Below are 14,109 nucleotides of genomic sequence, written 5' to 3' on the forward strand. Positions count from 1 at the left end.
CAATGGAAAGAGCTGGCGCACAGAGTTTGATCCTTTGATCATAAGGCCTGGCACCATTGCCGGTTTAGATCTTCGGGCTGGGGGGAGAGGCAACCTTTCTTCACCACCACCACCACCCGCCCCACAAACCCCATCCTTGGATCACCCTTGCCAGCCAACAAGAGGGGAGGTTAGGCAAGCAAAGCACTTCGCACCCCCCCCCCCTCGCATGCTAGAGCAGCGTTTCCCAACCTTAGGAACTTGAAGATGCGTGGACTTCAACTCCCAGAATTCCCCAGCCAGCGTAGCTGGCTGGGGAATTCTGGGAGTTGAAGTCCACGCATCTTCAAGTTCCTAAGGTTGGGAAACGCTGTGCTAGAGCTACCCGACGCCTTTTGATTCCTCTTTTTCCCCCCCCCTCCGTTAAGGAGGAGGAGAAAGGGGCGGAGACTAGCGACTTGGGGAGGGAGGGCGGGCAGGAAGAGAGCGGGAGAGGTCGGTCATGGGTGCCGCGGGAGCCGTGCTAGCCCGGAGGGGGAGGGGGGAGACGTGAGGGTGTCCTCTTCCTCCCCTCCACCCCCACCCCCGTATTTTCTTTGCAAAGGGTGCTTTCCCTCTCCTGCTGATCAAACCCTCATCACCTCTGCTTTGATAAGCAGCTTGATTTCCTCTCTGCACCGGGCAGCGAAAGAAGATTTATTTTTATTTTTTTGGCCATTTCTCTCTCCCTCCCGCCTGAGGGTGGGGCGTCCCAGGAAAAGTGAGGCGTCTCTCTCTTCTCCCTCCCTCATTCTTTCTTCTCCCCCCCATCACTACTCTTTCCCCCCGTTTCACCGGCTATCACCTCTTCCTTATTGAGACCTCTGAATGTGGGTTTCTCTAGAGTTACAAGCATCCACCAGCCCTCTCCAGCCCGGAAAGAATTGAATCCTCGAAGTCAACCATCAACTTAACCCCAGCCGAAGATACAAGAGGGTGGGGGCTGCACAAAAAGGACACCATCACCCTCTTTCTCCCCCCCCCCTTCTTAGCCCCTTTTTGTATCGGGGGGGACGGCGCCAGCTGGGACCAAAACACGAGCTTGCTTCCCCTTAAGATGCTTAACCCCATTGAGGAAAGCACCCGAGAGATGATCAAACGCTGAAAGGACGGAAGATCGCACTATTTTGACCCCCTTCGACTTCCATAAATACGTGTTTTTTTTTAAAAAAAAAACAAAACAAACAAACTTGGTGGGACCTAAAAAAAAAAAAGCGCCCGCTTTCCTTGCCCCCCCCCGAGCTTCGCTTCCGTTGGTATCGATCTGCTCCTCCGCCCTGACCAATTTCGTTTGGGTGATGGTAAGTTTCGCCTCACTTTTCCAATCTTTCTGCTTGCTTGGCGGGGGGGGGGGCGGAGAAGTTGATGGGCTTTCTTGGCGGGCGGGGGGCGGAGGAAGAAAGTCCGCGGCAGGTGGATCGGGGGCAAAGAGAGGGGACGCGGGAGGGGAGTCCAGCCAGGAGCGAAACAAGAAGGGGAAAAAAAAAGACAAACCCGAGATCCGTAAAGGGGGAGGAGGGTTGTACCGCCCGTAGGGTGAGGAGGAGGAGGGGGGGAAAGAGATGGGTTCTAATTAAGCGCGGACTCCCCCCCCCCCTTGCAAGAGTGCGCCGGCGATCCGGTACGCTTAACCATTGTGCCTCCTCCAGGGGAAGACCCCCTGTCTCTCCCCGTCCTCCCCCCCCGGTTGCCGCAAAGTGTTGCTAGTGTCAAGAGTTTAATGCGGGGGAGGCGACGGGGGGGGTAGCCCGAGAGATTGAGAAGGAAAGAAGCGGAGAGACCCAAGGCGAGCTGCGTCTGCGGAGTGTCTGGATAGCTCTCCTCTCTCCGGTGCGCTTTTACGCATGGAATTGGGGAAGGGGGGGGAAATGCGTAAGATCTGTGCCGGAGGCGGGAGGCGAAAGTATGGCACACGCTCGCTCGCTCTCGGCAGCCGCCAGCTTAGCCCAGGCTTGAGGTAGCGGAAAATGGCCGCTCTGGCGAGGTGGGGGGGGCGAAGGAGGAGGAGGGCGGGCAAGCCAGCGAGCCGAGCTGAACTTGAAAATGACGCCTAGCGGGGAGGGAGAGCCACCGCGGCTGTGCAACGCCAAGGCTGCTCGGGCGGCTGCCTTTCCCTCCGGCCTCTCTTGCGCCAGATGGCCCGCCTTCCCCGAGCCGGCTTTCCCCGCCCAGCTCAGGAAAAGGCAGGGCGGGAACTCCCCTCTCCGGAGCGGCTCGCCCGCCGTGCCCCCAGCCCTTGGCGCGTCAAAAGCCGCTGCCTCGCGGGGCAAAGCCGAGCTGGGCCCTGCAGCGGGAGGAGACAGGCCGCCTCGTCAGCAGAAGCTGCGAGGTGCTGCTGCGAAACACCGGCTGGACGAGAGAGGGGAAGGCGGCGCGCAGGCGGCCTGGCGCACACACGCCGCCTCGCCTGCAGCTTTTGCGGCAGAGGCCATCCCGCCCCGAGCCTAGTTCTTGCTCTTCGAGTCTTTCCTTCACCCACCCACCCCGACCAAATTTCTCCCTATATATATATATATATATATATATATATATATATATATATATGTGTGTGTGTGTGTGTGTGTGTGTGTGTGTGTATATGTGTATGTATATATATGTAATGTATATGTATATGTATATATATGTAATGTATATGTATATGTATACGTATTGGGGAAGCTGCCTCACCACCCCATCCTTATATTGGAGAGGAGGGGGGGTTGTAGTGTGCGCGTTGCGGGTCCCGCGTCCGCCGGTCCTTCCCCAGCTGCAGCCTTTAGCCCGGAGCCTCCGCGCGGAGTAAGCGGGCGCCTTGCGGCCGAGGCCGACTTCTGCTGCGTCAACGCAAGCAGGGTGCCGTTTCCTTGGCCGGATCTCCTGCCTTCCCTCTGGTGGACGAATTGCGGCCGCCGCGCTGTGTGTGTGTGCGTGTGTCCCCGCACAAAAAAAAAAAGGCTCCGGGCAATCGCAGAAACTCACAAGTCAAGTCAGTGGCACTTTCTCCCGAGTAAAGGTGTTTGGGATTGCCCACTGGCGGGGCTAAAGACGATTGGGGAAAGGAAGGGGCGGTGAATTGACGGACTGGTGTAAGAAGACCTAATGTCATTCTTTCCTCAAGGGAAGATCTCTCAGCCGAGATTAACCAGTTAGATCTTCTCCGCCTTGGAGAAAGGGGGAGTCAACCAGGGGCACAGTAACCGGGAGTTACCCCTCCCCTCCCCAAATAAATATGGCCATGTCCGGAATTGGGCCATCTCCTTTTGCGTGAGGAATCTTGCTCTAGGCTAGGGGCTTCTAGGAAGGCAGAATCTGGCTCCCGAGAAGTGAGGAGAGAACCGTGTCTGGGTTCGTCTGAACATCCTGACACGTACCTTCAAGAAAGCAGTGCTGCTTTCTTGGATCCCTGTTTGCGCTTCGGGGTGCGCCTCAGATCCTCTGCAAGCCTGTCTTGGCTTCATTTAAACCAGAGACTGGCTGTTTTTGTTCCACACAGACCTTTCTTTCCCTTTCAGACTTACTGTACAACAATTTTCCTCCGACTTTGCCAGGCGGCAGGAGAGGGAAGGTCCTTTCATGTAACCTTAACTCAAACCGAGCAAAAATACCTGTCAGCCAAGGGAGACGGAATTTCTGTTTCGTTTTGTTTTAATCCAGAGAATGGAATGGGCTTTTCGGAGGGGGGGGGGTTCAGCGGGGTGGGAGTAAAAATTTCAAGGACACCCCAGCAGAGAGAGAGAGAGAGAGGGTACTAATGTGGGGCAAGTCAGGACCCCATTGACTGCAGAGATTGCGGTCATCCTCCCAAGTGCTTTTACTGCGTTTTCCAAGCCTGGCTCTGAAGAAGATATCAAGAAGAAAACCTGCCGGGAACCACAAAGGATAAATTCTGTAAAAGGTGAATTGGCTTGAAGACCCACTGGGGTGGACCCTGAGTTCAGACTTCTGATTACAAGTGTGGACTCTTGCTTCAGCTCTGCATATTAGCTACTGTGGTTCCAGGGAAGGTGCTTTTTTTGGTCTCTTAAATATTTTGTCTTGGGTATCTTGTAACACAAGTGCTTCTGGCCCACTTGGAAGATACGGAGATAGAAAGAACGTTTGGAAGCGCCAGCTCTGCCTGGTCGAGTTTCTGCATGCAGGGTGTCTCTTGAAGTTTTTCTTTTTGTTATGGGGGAATATCCACCCTTTACCCCTGCGCTCTGATGATAGGAACCAAGAGCTAGGCAACCGCTCTCTCTTGAGGTCACTAGGCCAATCCTTATTCTCAAATAATTTCGAATCTGCTCTTCGGTTTTTTTACCCCATCCCATTTTGGTAGGTGGGCAGAAGAGGTCCTTTCTAAATGGCTTGCATGAGAGAAGCTCCCAATTATCTCCAAGATAACCTGGGGCCCGCTGTCATTTATTTACCAACTTATTTATTACACTCAGTCACAGCTAGTCATCTATTCAAAAAAAGTAAAAATTCTTTATGATTATTCCTCTACCTCCCTTCCCTCCCCCTTCGCTTTCTATTTAAATCCCCCAAGGTGCTAAATAAGTCCACGTGAGATTGATTTGTGCGCACACTTTCCACGTTAAAGATCCTGGTCCCGGCTCTCCCAGCTCAAAAGTAAATCCCATTTGCTTTTAGTGGCCTTAATTCCAGATTAAAGGGCCTCATGGGACTCCATAGTCCTTGCTTGTGATTTGCATTGTCTAGGTGCGCGTGTGTGGTTGGTTGGGTGGCGGGTGATCACCCCCAGTTGACAACTTGCTAGCCTTCATGGTGACCTTATTTTTAAAGTTCCTTTTTTTGGGTCAGGGAAAATCTCCAGCGGCACAAAGGTGAAGAAGGTTGAGTGCTGGCCAGGTTAATAACAGGACTTATTAAAACTTTAGATAGTTGCTACATTTGAGCGGCTTTGCCTTGAAGCGCCTGCCTAACCACGGTAGAGGGCTGGCGGCTTTTGACGCGTAACTGGCAGCCTTGCCAGTGAAACATTCTTGTTGCCCTCCCCCCTCCCTGTTCCAGAGGTGCCCTTTTTTCTTATTTCCCCAGTTTCTTTTGATTCGCTTCTCTGTCTCGAGCTCACCCTTGTGTAGAAACTGGCGATGTGTCAAAAAATAGACTGGAGGGTTGCGCTTCTGAAGTTGGGAGCGCTGGGCATTTTCTTCCGGTGGGCCCACGTAGGAAGCCCAGGTTCGCCCCCCCAAGAGAGGAGTTGTTCCCAGAAAGAGTGCCTTAACCTTCTTCTTTGGTCCCTTTCCAGTGGAGGGAACTGGAGGAAAAGAGGATTTGAGAAGGGAATCTCTCTCGGCCTCTCTCCATTCATCGCACTGCCTGGCGCTACGGCCTGGCCCACCTTATGGAGTGGGAAGCATAGAAACTTCATTATCTTAGGGACAAACGCAGTGAGAAGAGGAATATTAGGGAGGGGACCAGATTTTTCAGGACTAAGAATTCCAGCATCTGGAGATCTACATTAAGATTGCTTTTTCAATCAGCATTTTGGAGCAGTGACAGCCGAAACCTGCCCCAAGATAGGAAGTTGGAAAGTCATGGAGGGGAAGGGAAAAAAAAAGCCTTGGCTCTGTTTTTATTTTAATACTACCCCGCACTCATACTCACACTTTTCCACCTCCAGTTGCTGAGTAGGTAATTGATTCAACTTGCACTTTTTTTTAACCTGTTTTCCTAAATTCCATAAATACTGCACACTCTGCTCACCGGAGTGTTTCCACCGAATTCACGGGGACTGGTGAATAAAGTTAAGGCTACGCTTGGCTGGAAAGATTTCACAGTTCTCTCCCCAATATTTTTAGCTTTCTTAATATAAGCCAAGAGAGGCAGCACTTTATGATTATTATTGTGAACAGGATTTTTTTAATTGATTTCCCGGATCAGGCAGATGGAGGTAGGAGAGCTGTACTGTAATTCTCTCAGGGAGAGGAAGAATACCAGGGTTTCAGGTTTTTAACACCCCTACCCTGAAGTCGGTGGATGACGCTGACATGTAAAATGACATGCCTGTACCCATTTTTAAATATATATGTTTGAAGATGTGAGATAAAAAGGGTTAAGGATGGTGGTTCTTGAAAATAAAAATAAAAAGGGGAAATAGCTTCTCTAACTTAGAGCCTCCTCCGCCTGCCCGTCTTACCTGCATCTTACCTGCTTTCAGAAGAACGTATGTGTGAAAGCCTCATGCTGCTGATATCTTAAATTTTTGTATTAGCTTCTCCTACCTTACAGGAGATGAGGTCGCCTCCACCTCGTAGACAAAAAAAAAGGATAACTCCGAATTGATTTTACGGGGGCGAGGATCAAACCCATCCTCGGATCGGGTTTTTGTGCTCTCCTTTCGCCTTTTCCTTTCACTTTTCCCCTCCTGGTTTCTTTCTGCCTCTGGACAGGTTGCTTCTAAAATTCCACTTTCTTCTTTTCTAACATTTCACTCGAGTTTTGTTTTTTGTTTTTTTTACTTTTTCAAGGACAACTTTACTTGAGTTTCCTCCAAATTCTCATCTCCCCGACTCTGTCCTTGCTTACTCTGAAGTAAGGCCCAAAGAACTCCTGCTGCTCCCCGCCTCCTCCGAAAGCGCGGTCAAGCCTCGGCTGCGTCTGCATGTGTGCTTGTACGTAGGAGCCGAAACCGCTTCACGCTTTAGCCTTCCTCCCTCTTTACGTTATGTTATTTTATTTCAAATTTCCTTTTAGGCCTTTGATTGCCGTTCCTCCCCTCCCCGAAGGGGGGGGGCTTTTTAGGAAAACTTTTTAAAGAGAAACTTGCTAAGGGCTATTTCCCGCGTTTTCTAACTTGTTAAGGGCTATATTTCCAGCCGCTTTAAAAAAGAGTTTGGGGAGCGAGTCTCAATCCTCTTTCCTCCCCCTCAGCTCTAATAATAATTAAAAAAAAATAGGGGACCTTATATCCCTTCCGGATCTCTTCGGAAGAGAACGGATTCAAGCGTTTCCTTCTTTTTCCCCGGGAGGTTGTCGGAACAATCAAGGGTTCTTCCATTTGTTTATGCCTCTCCACCCCCATTTTGAAAACTGCGACCACATCCCCGCGCGCTTCTCCGGGAGTGTCTTCCAACCCAGTTGGGACACTTACCGGGTCAGGCTTCCCCGGCTTCGGGTTATTCGCTGTCACCCCCACCCCGAACCCCTCCCGCCCCGCTTGCACCGAATTAAAAAAAATAAAATCTTTTTTTAAATTACTACTTCTTATCTCTGCCTCTATACAGATGCACGCGTGTAATTCTTCTTCTGGCGGTTTGATGCGATTCGCGCCCTTAATTGATTTATTTTTAAACAGCCCCCACTCTCTTAAATCCGCTCTTCTCAAAAGCTTTCGCCCCCCCCCCTTTGGTCCCACCCTCTGCTCCCTCCCTCCCTCCCTCCCTCGCCGTCTCCTCCCTTCCCTCCCCCCCCCGCACCGATCCATCGCCAGGGAAAGAGAGAGTGAGAGAGAGAGAGAGAGAGGGAAGAGAGAGAGAGAGAGGGAGGGAGTCAAGAAAACTGTTCCAGCCGCCGCCGAAATGACTCAGTAACTTTTGCGCTTGGATCTGCTTTTTCAAACCTGCCCCCCCCCTCCGCCCATCATCATCGCCACCCTCTTCCTCCTCCTCCACCACCACCACCGTTTGTTCCGCTAAAGCTCGGAGATGTATTCTTCACCCCTCTGCCTCGCCCAGGTAATTAAAGCTTTCTCACCCCACCCCCCCCAAAAAAAACCCCACATTCTCCTTCGCAACCCCCCCCCCACCCACCCCCGCTTTCCCGCCCTGTCGCGCTTCGCCTTACTATTTGCTTTCTCCTCGGCTTTTCCCTGCAGTTTTGTCACTCAAAAGATGCATGCGTGGTAGCGAGGTGGCTCGGTTTATGTATCCGCTTCTCTCCCTTGCTTCCTCAAACCTTCCCCCCCCCCCGCCAGCAATTAATTAAAAGAAACACACACACGCACCGTAGTTCTGCCAATTGCAGAAAGTGTGTGCGTGCATATTTGTTGGGAGAGGAGGAGGAGGAGGGGAAGCTGGGGAAGGAAGGACTGGGCTGGCGTTGTGCTTCTGCAGCCCTCCGGTGGAGCCTGCGCCGGCCGTCAAATCTTTTTTTTTCCCCTTTTTTTCCGGCAGGTCGTTTTAATCCTTGCTAATTACTTTCTGTTCTTCGCTTGCCAGCTTCCTTCCCACCCTCCTCCTCCTCCTCCTCCTCCTCCTCCCCCCCCCGCGTGGGCCTTCCCCGCTTTTACTCCGAAACAGTTATTTTCTCTACGGCATTCGCGCGCGCGGCCGGGCGGGCGGGCGCGCGCGTTGCTCGCTTGTCCGCCGAATATGGTTAAGGGCAGAAGGGGCTGGTCGGATCGGGTGGAGGGTGTTCAGCAGGGGTCTTCAAACTTGGCCCTTTTATGACTTGGGGACTTCAACTCCCAGAATTCCTCAGCCAGCTTCGCTGGCTGAGGAATTCTGGGAGTTGAAGTCCCCAAGTCATAAAAGGGCCAAGTTTGAAGACCCCTGGTGTTCAGGATGGTCTCTGATCAACATAAGTCTGTGTGTGCGTGTGTGCGAGAAGGTGGTGGTGTTATTCTCTCCATCCCATGCTGACAACTTGGGGGGAAGGTTGTAAAGGAAGCAGGTTTGGCTTGGCGGCTCTTTCCGTCCAGTAGTTGCACGTGGGAATATCCCCCCAGTTGGGTCTAGCAGCAGTTGTTTATGCTGGAACGGGTGTGGACTTATTTTACTTTCAAGCCCTTTTCTGCAAACTTAAGTTTTACCATTGGGCGAGATTTAGGAAGTGTGAGCGAGTGATTGAAAATCCAAGGTTAAAAAAACAACAAAGAGTGTGTGTGCAAAACCCAGTTTAGACAGTGTTGGAGAAGGCGAGTGGCCCCCCCTCCCCGACATGTGGGAATGGGTTTCCAATCTCTGGGAGTTTAGATCTAAGAATATATCCATAGTGTTTGCATTGTAGGCCCTATCAGTAACCATCCAGCATTCGGGAAAGCAAAGACATGTGTAAGGTGTGTGGGGGGGGAGTGCCTGCACGAGAAAAGGTGTGTAAAAAAGTGTGCAGCTGGCTGTGGAGTGCAGCTGCCAGAGTGAGGAGGTTTCTTGGAGCTATTGAGCATATGGGTCTCTTGCATGCTCTTTCAGAGTGTGTGTGTGTGTGTAAAAATGTTGGAATGCATGTGTGAAAGATGGTGCTAGTGTGCAGCCAGATGGGAGGGAAGAGTGTGTGCCCTGCTGTTTATTCAATCCCAAGTGTGTGTGTGTGTGTGTGTAGTTATTTGCTACAACTGTGCTGCTCCTTCATGCCTTAAAATATTCACACCTCATGCTGGGTATGTTTTATGAGAAAGTTGTCAGGCAGATTTGCTAAACTATGAATCCGGAGTGTTCATTGCTTGTGGAAAAGTTTCAGGCAAATGTGTTCTGTAAAATGCACACAAAACGTACAATGTCTTGGCTTCAATGCTGTCCTTTGCATTTTGAATTAATAGCAAATGAAATGTATGAACGCTCATACATAAGATAAGCCGTGAATGCTACTGCAGATTGGCCCTGCGGAGAGCAAGCCAGTGGTGTTAACAAGTACAACGTGGCCTGGAGCACACCTTCCCATCAGTGGCCTTTGCTTTGCTTGTGATTTGGGGACTACAGCTCCCATGTGCCACTTAGGGCACCATGCTCCTCTGCCTTGGTTTGGCATTGCAGTTTCTTCCCTAGTTCTATGGGTTTCTTCTTTTCCCTGTTGTAAGTTTCGTAGCAGGCGGGCCTGATGCTGTGGTGGGTCAAATATTTGAGCAGGCGCATTTTGACTTGGCACAGCCTCACTCTGGACTTTCTATAGTTGTGTCCCCTGGAGCGTGGCAGGCTGTTCTTTCTCTCGCTCTTATCGATTCCTGATATTTTATTTAATTATTGAACAAGACTCTCCTCATCCCAGTGTAACTCCTTCCTTACTGCAAATGAAAAAGTGCATTCTATCAAAGCCTTTCCCCAAAATACGGGGATCTAAGCTTGCAGCTTCTTAGTTCTGAGCAGGCCGAATAGGGGAAGTGAGAAGCAAATGGAACTGATTGCTATTGCTATTTTATTTTATTTTATTTTATTTTATTTTATTATTTTATTTTATTTTATTTTATTATTTTATTTTATTTTTTTTATTTTATTTTATTTTATTTTATTTTATTTTATTTTTTTATTTTATTTTATTTTATTTTATTTTATTTTAATTTTATTATTTTATTATTTTATTTTCATTGGGAAAGTCTGCATTTAGACCATTTCAAAAGGATGGGGGCCTTCCCAAACTCTTGGCATACCCCAATCACCTCCAGCTTGAGTGACCAAGAGTGGCAGAGAAGCAGAATTATTTGGCAAAACTTAAGTGAATGCTGGTCCAGTTTCAAAGCTCAGCTGAAATGTAAAACTTCTGAATTCTGAACTGTCCCTTTTTACGATTTACTTTCCACGTTCACCCTGAGGAAGCACTGTAATTTTCTGAATGAATACGGAAGGCCTTTTTAAAAATAGAAATGTATTTCCTTAAAGTTAGCCTTTAGTTGAAAAAGGGCCTGAACTTGAAAACAAATGATACTACTGAAGGCACAATCGTGAGATCTATTTGTTCGTTTATTTTAAATCAGACTGTAAAAAAGAGGTGTATAGAAAGTATGGTAAAACAAAGCTGAAGTTGGCAATTAAAGTTCTGCAAGCACATAAAAAAAGGAGAGCTTTTATTCTCACAGTTGTGGCCACCATTTTGGCTTTTTAAACTTCTGCCCCCCAAATTCTTTTTCTGTAAAGACCAATATTTTGAATAAGAAAGCAAGAAAAAAGCGAAGGATCCACCCTGTTTCAGCTAGCCCAATAATTGCTCTGCCTTGTGATACAGGTGCCGTTTTTTTGCTGAAAAGACCCATTTTATTAAGGATTCCTTTTCCTAAGGAAAACGGTTGCAGTAACTCGGAGGGGTTTACATTTAAGCTTTCTCCCATTGGAAAATGTGTACAGTAGTTAATCCTTATCTGGTATGATTGCATCCCGTAAAAAATATTCTAATAAACAAAAAGAATGGAATTTGGAGAGGGCTGCGCAACAGCTTGTGTGCATTCTCTGGGTTTAGTCCTTTGCATCTCAGAGGTATCTGCTGAGATCCAAAATGGGGTATCTTAAGGTCATGTAGCCCTTGGTCTTTAAGAATTAATTAAGCTTCTATCTGGAATTCAAACAAGGTGGTATGATTATTCTGTTACTGTTGCTTTTAGATTTTTATCTGTTTTATGTTGGCTGTTTTATTTATTGTGCGCCATCCAGAGTCCCCTTTGGGGGACATGGATGGATGTATAAATTTGATTTATCAGTCAATCCAGAATACACCCTGATCTTATTATTCCCTCCAATAGCCACTTTCTGTGGCAAGCTGGGCTAACAAAGAAGGACTGCCCATAGGAGTCTTCTAAGATGGGGGTAGGTGGGGAACTAGATTATATACCGCTTCACAGTGCTTTACAGCCCTCTGAGCATATTGCCCCAAACAACCTGGGTCCTCATTTTACAGACCTCGGAAGGATGGAAGGCTGAGTCAACCTTGAGCCTGTCAGGATCGAACTCCCGGCAGTCCTATTTTTTTCTTCTACAGTCCATTTCAGAATTCTAAATCCAAATGTCTGTGCTCACGGTAGATTAGAGATGGGGAAAAAGAGGAAAAGGTTTGTTCAGTTTCTTAAGAATTTTTTTTTAAATTCCATTTATATCCCGCCCTTCTCCGAAGACTCAGGGCGGCTTACAAGCTTAGCAGTAGCCTTCATTCTATGTATATGCCTGCTTATTAGGGCTTTCACACACACCCCAGCGGCATTATTACAAAGTCAGCTTAATTGCCCCCAACAATCTGGGTCCTCATTTTACCTACCTGGGAAGGATGGAAGGCTGAGTCAACCTTGAGCCTGGTGGGACTCGAACCTGCACTAATTGCAGGCAGCTGGTGTTACTTAAGGAGGCATTAGCCCACTGCTCCACCAAGGCTCACCAATTCCCCACCAATATTCACAAAGATTTTTTTAAAAAGGAATAAGGGATCCACGAACCTCGTAAATGTTTGCTTCTTTAAGAAATAGAAATGTGATGAGCCAACAATTTGGCTTGAGGCAGCTTTGTAAGTAGCCATACGTTGTGCCCATTTCGCAGGTCTGGGAAACGGTGAAAACGTGGCCTGCTCCAGGCCCCATGATTATTCAATGAAACAAATGGAGAGGATTCCCTGTATATTGTATCACGCTGCTTCTTGATCTGGTGCATAATGAAATACCCCCTCCTTTTCCCTAGACCAGTTTCCTCAACTTTTTCTCTCCCAAAGGAAGACATTACACACCTCTGTTCAATGTGTCACTTGGTTCTTCTCCAAAGCTTTGCATCCACCTTGATCAACATCAATCTAATAAGCAAATTCAGCTTAATTTGTCTTAGGGCTGCTTCTGGCACCTATTTTTCAAAATGGCCCTGTGGTAACCTGTGTTTGAATAATGTCCATCATCTGATTAGAGAAGTTTTGTACCAGTTAATCACAAGAGAGTTAAGTTGTTAGTCTGATGAATTAAAATGGGGGTATACTTAACATGTGGGGAAATAATTGGATTTTATACATGATTTTACATATTCAACTGACAACCATTCATTTAGTGACTGTTCAAAGTTACAACAGTGCTGGAAAAAGTGACTAATGACTGTTTTCCACACGACCATTGGAGCATCACGGTGTCACGTGATCAAAATTCAGGTGCTTGGCAACTGGCATGTACCTATGACGGTTGCAGTGTCCTGGGGTGATGTGATCTCTTCTTTTGGCCTTCTGACAAGCAAAATCAATGGGGAAGCCAGATTCGTTTAACAACTGTGTTACTAACTTAACAACTCCAGTGATTCACTTAAAAAGTATGGCAAGAAAGTTGTAAGATGGGGCTAAACTCACAACTGTCTTGCTTAGCAATGGAAATTTTGAGCTCAACCGTGGTCGTAAGTCACCTGTGTGTCACTTTAGAAGTACTCCTGCTTTTTCTTACTACACCACTACCTTTTCTTTTTACCTCTTCTAAAAATAAAGTGGCCTCCCTCCCCCTTTCTTAGAGGATTTTTTTTTAAAGCTACTGCCTTCTTTCCATCTGCAGATTAAAAGGCAGATATTTATGCTAAAAATATGTCATTTACACTTCAGTCAAGATATATTTTTAAAAAATTTAACTGTCTAACTCAATTGGAGGCACGTACTTTTTATTTGATCAAAATGTCTATTAATCCTACCCTTTTGCAAAGTAAATATAGCAATGCTGACTCTAAAAGAGACTTTTAAGTGACTGGGATCACAAAAGCTTTCACATTAAGCAAAATATTTTTCCCCCAAGATAATTTTCTTAAGCCAGGTATCTTTTTCCTAATAACAATAACAACAATAGCATCAAATAAATAAGCACTTTTCTAGACTCTTCATGTCCAGATTCTCGATAAATTCTTAGGCCATTGATGTCTGGGCAATGACATATGTAACAAGCCACAATACATTACAATACATGATTCAAAGTGCCAGGATGTCATCATGGACAAAATGTAACTTAATACTTGCCTGATGACATCTGACACCAGGGTATGTAATGATATCATGGCATATATTTCTTTATTTGCCACCCCTTCCAAGATGGCTGTCTGTCAAGTTGACCTCTCCATTATGTTCTACGTGGAGCTAAGTGAATCCATTTTGGTGAGAATAAAGGCTGACGGGGATAGGACGGAGATGTAGGCTAGGCGTGGCTATGTCATAAGTGGGAAATGATACTCATGATTCCTAGGAATAGTAGGTGTGGGGGGCGGTTGTTCCAAGAAATTCTTAATTATTTAAAAGGTGTATTAAGCTAAAGTTTACGTCTTTCCTTTCTTGCATTACAAAATAGCAAGCAATTGTGCCATAGACTTCAAGAAACTGTGGTCAGGGATAGGTTTGGGAACCGCAAAACCAAAAAAAAAAACCAGTTTGGAAGTGCCATTATAGTGCTGCTATAAAGCTTTAAGGGGTGAGCTCCTATAATACGTAAACTAAATCTTAATACATTGCAACCGCAAACTGAAAACATACATC

The 14,109-nt window shown here is 47.4% G+C and overlaps 1 protein-coding gene across 3 annotated transcripts in view; it reads left to right on the top strand.

Annotated features, from left to right (window-relative positions):
* The first annotated feature begins 415 nt into the window (after window positions 1-415).
* The window catches only part of NFIC (nuclear factor I C), a 177,949-nt gene continuing 164,255 nt past the window's right edge, over window positions 416-14,109 (top strand). For 2 of the 3 annotated variants that reach the window (XM_083349806.1, XM_083349805.1), the window contains exon 1: window positions 416-1,319. Coding sequence is in view for 2 of the 3 variants with exons in the window: in XM_083349805.1 (XP_083205931.1) it covers window positions 1,317-1,319 (3 nt within the window). In the remaining variant the exon portion in view is untranslated. Of the gene's footprint in view, window positions 1,320-7,495; window positions 7,677-14,109 lie in introns of those variants that run through there. The other variant, XM_083349804.1, reaches the window with a different exon arrangement.

The sequence above is a fragment of the Vipera ursinii genome (genome assembly GCF_947247035.1).
Source record: "Vipera ursinii genome assembly, chromosome: 1".
Classification (NCBI taxonomy): domain Eukaryota; kingdom Metazoa; phylum Chordata; class Lepidosauria; order Squamata; family Viperidae; genus Vipera; species Vipera ursinii.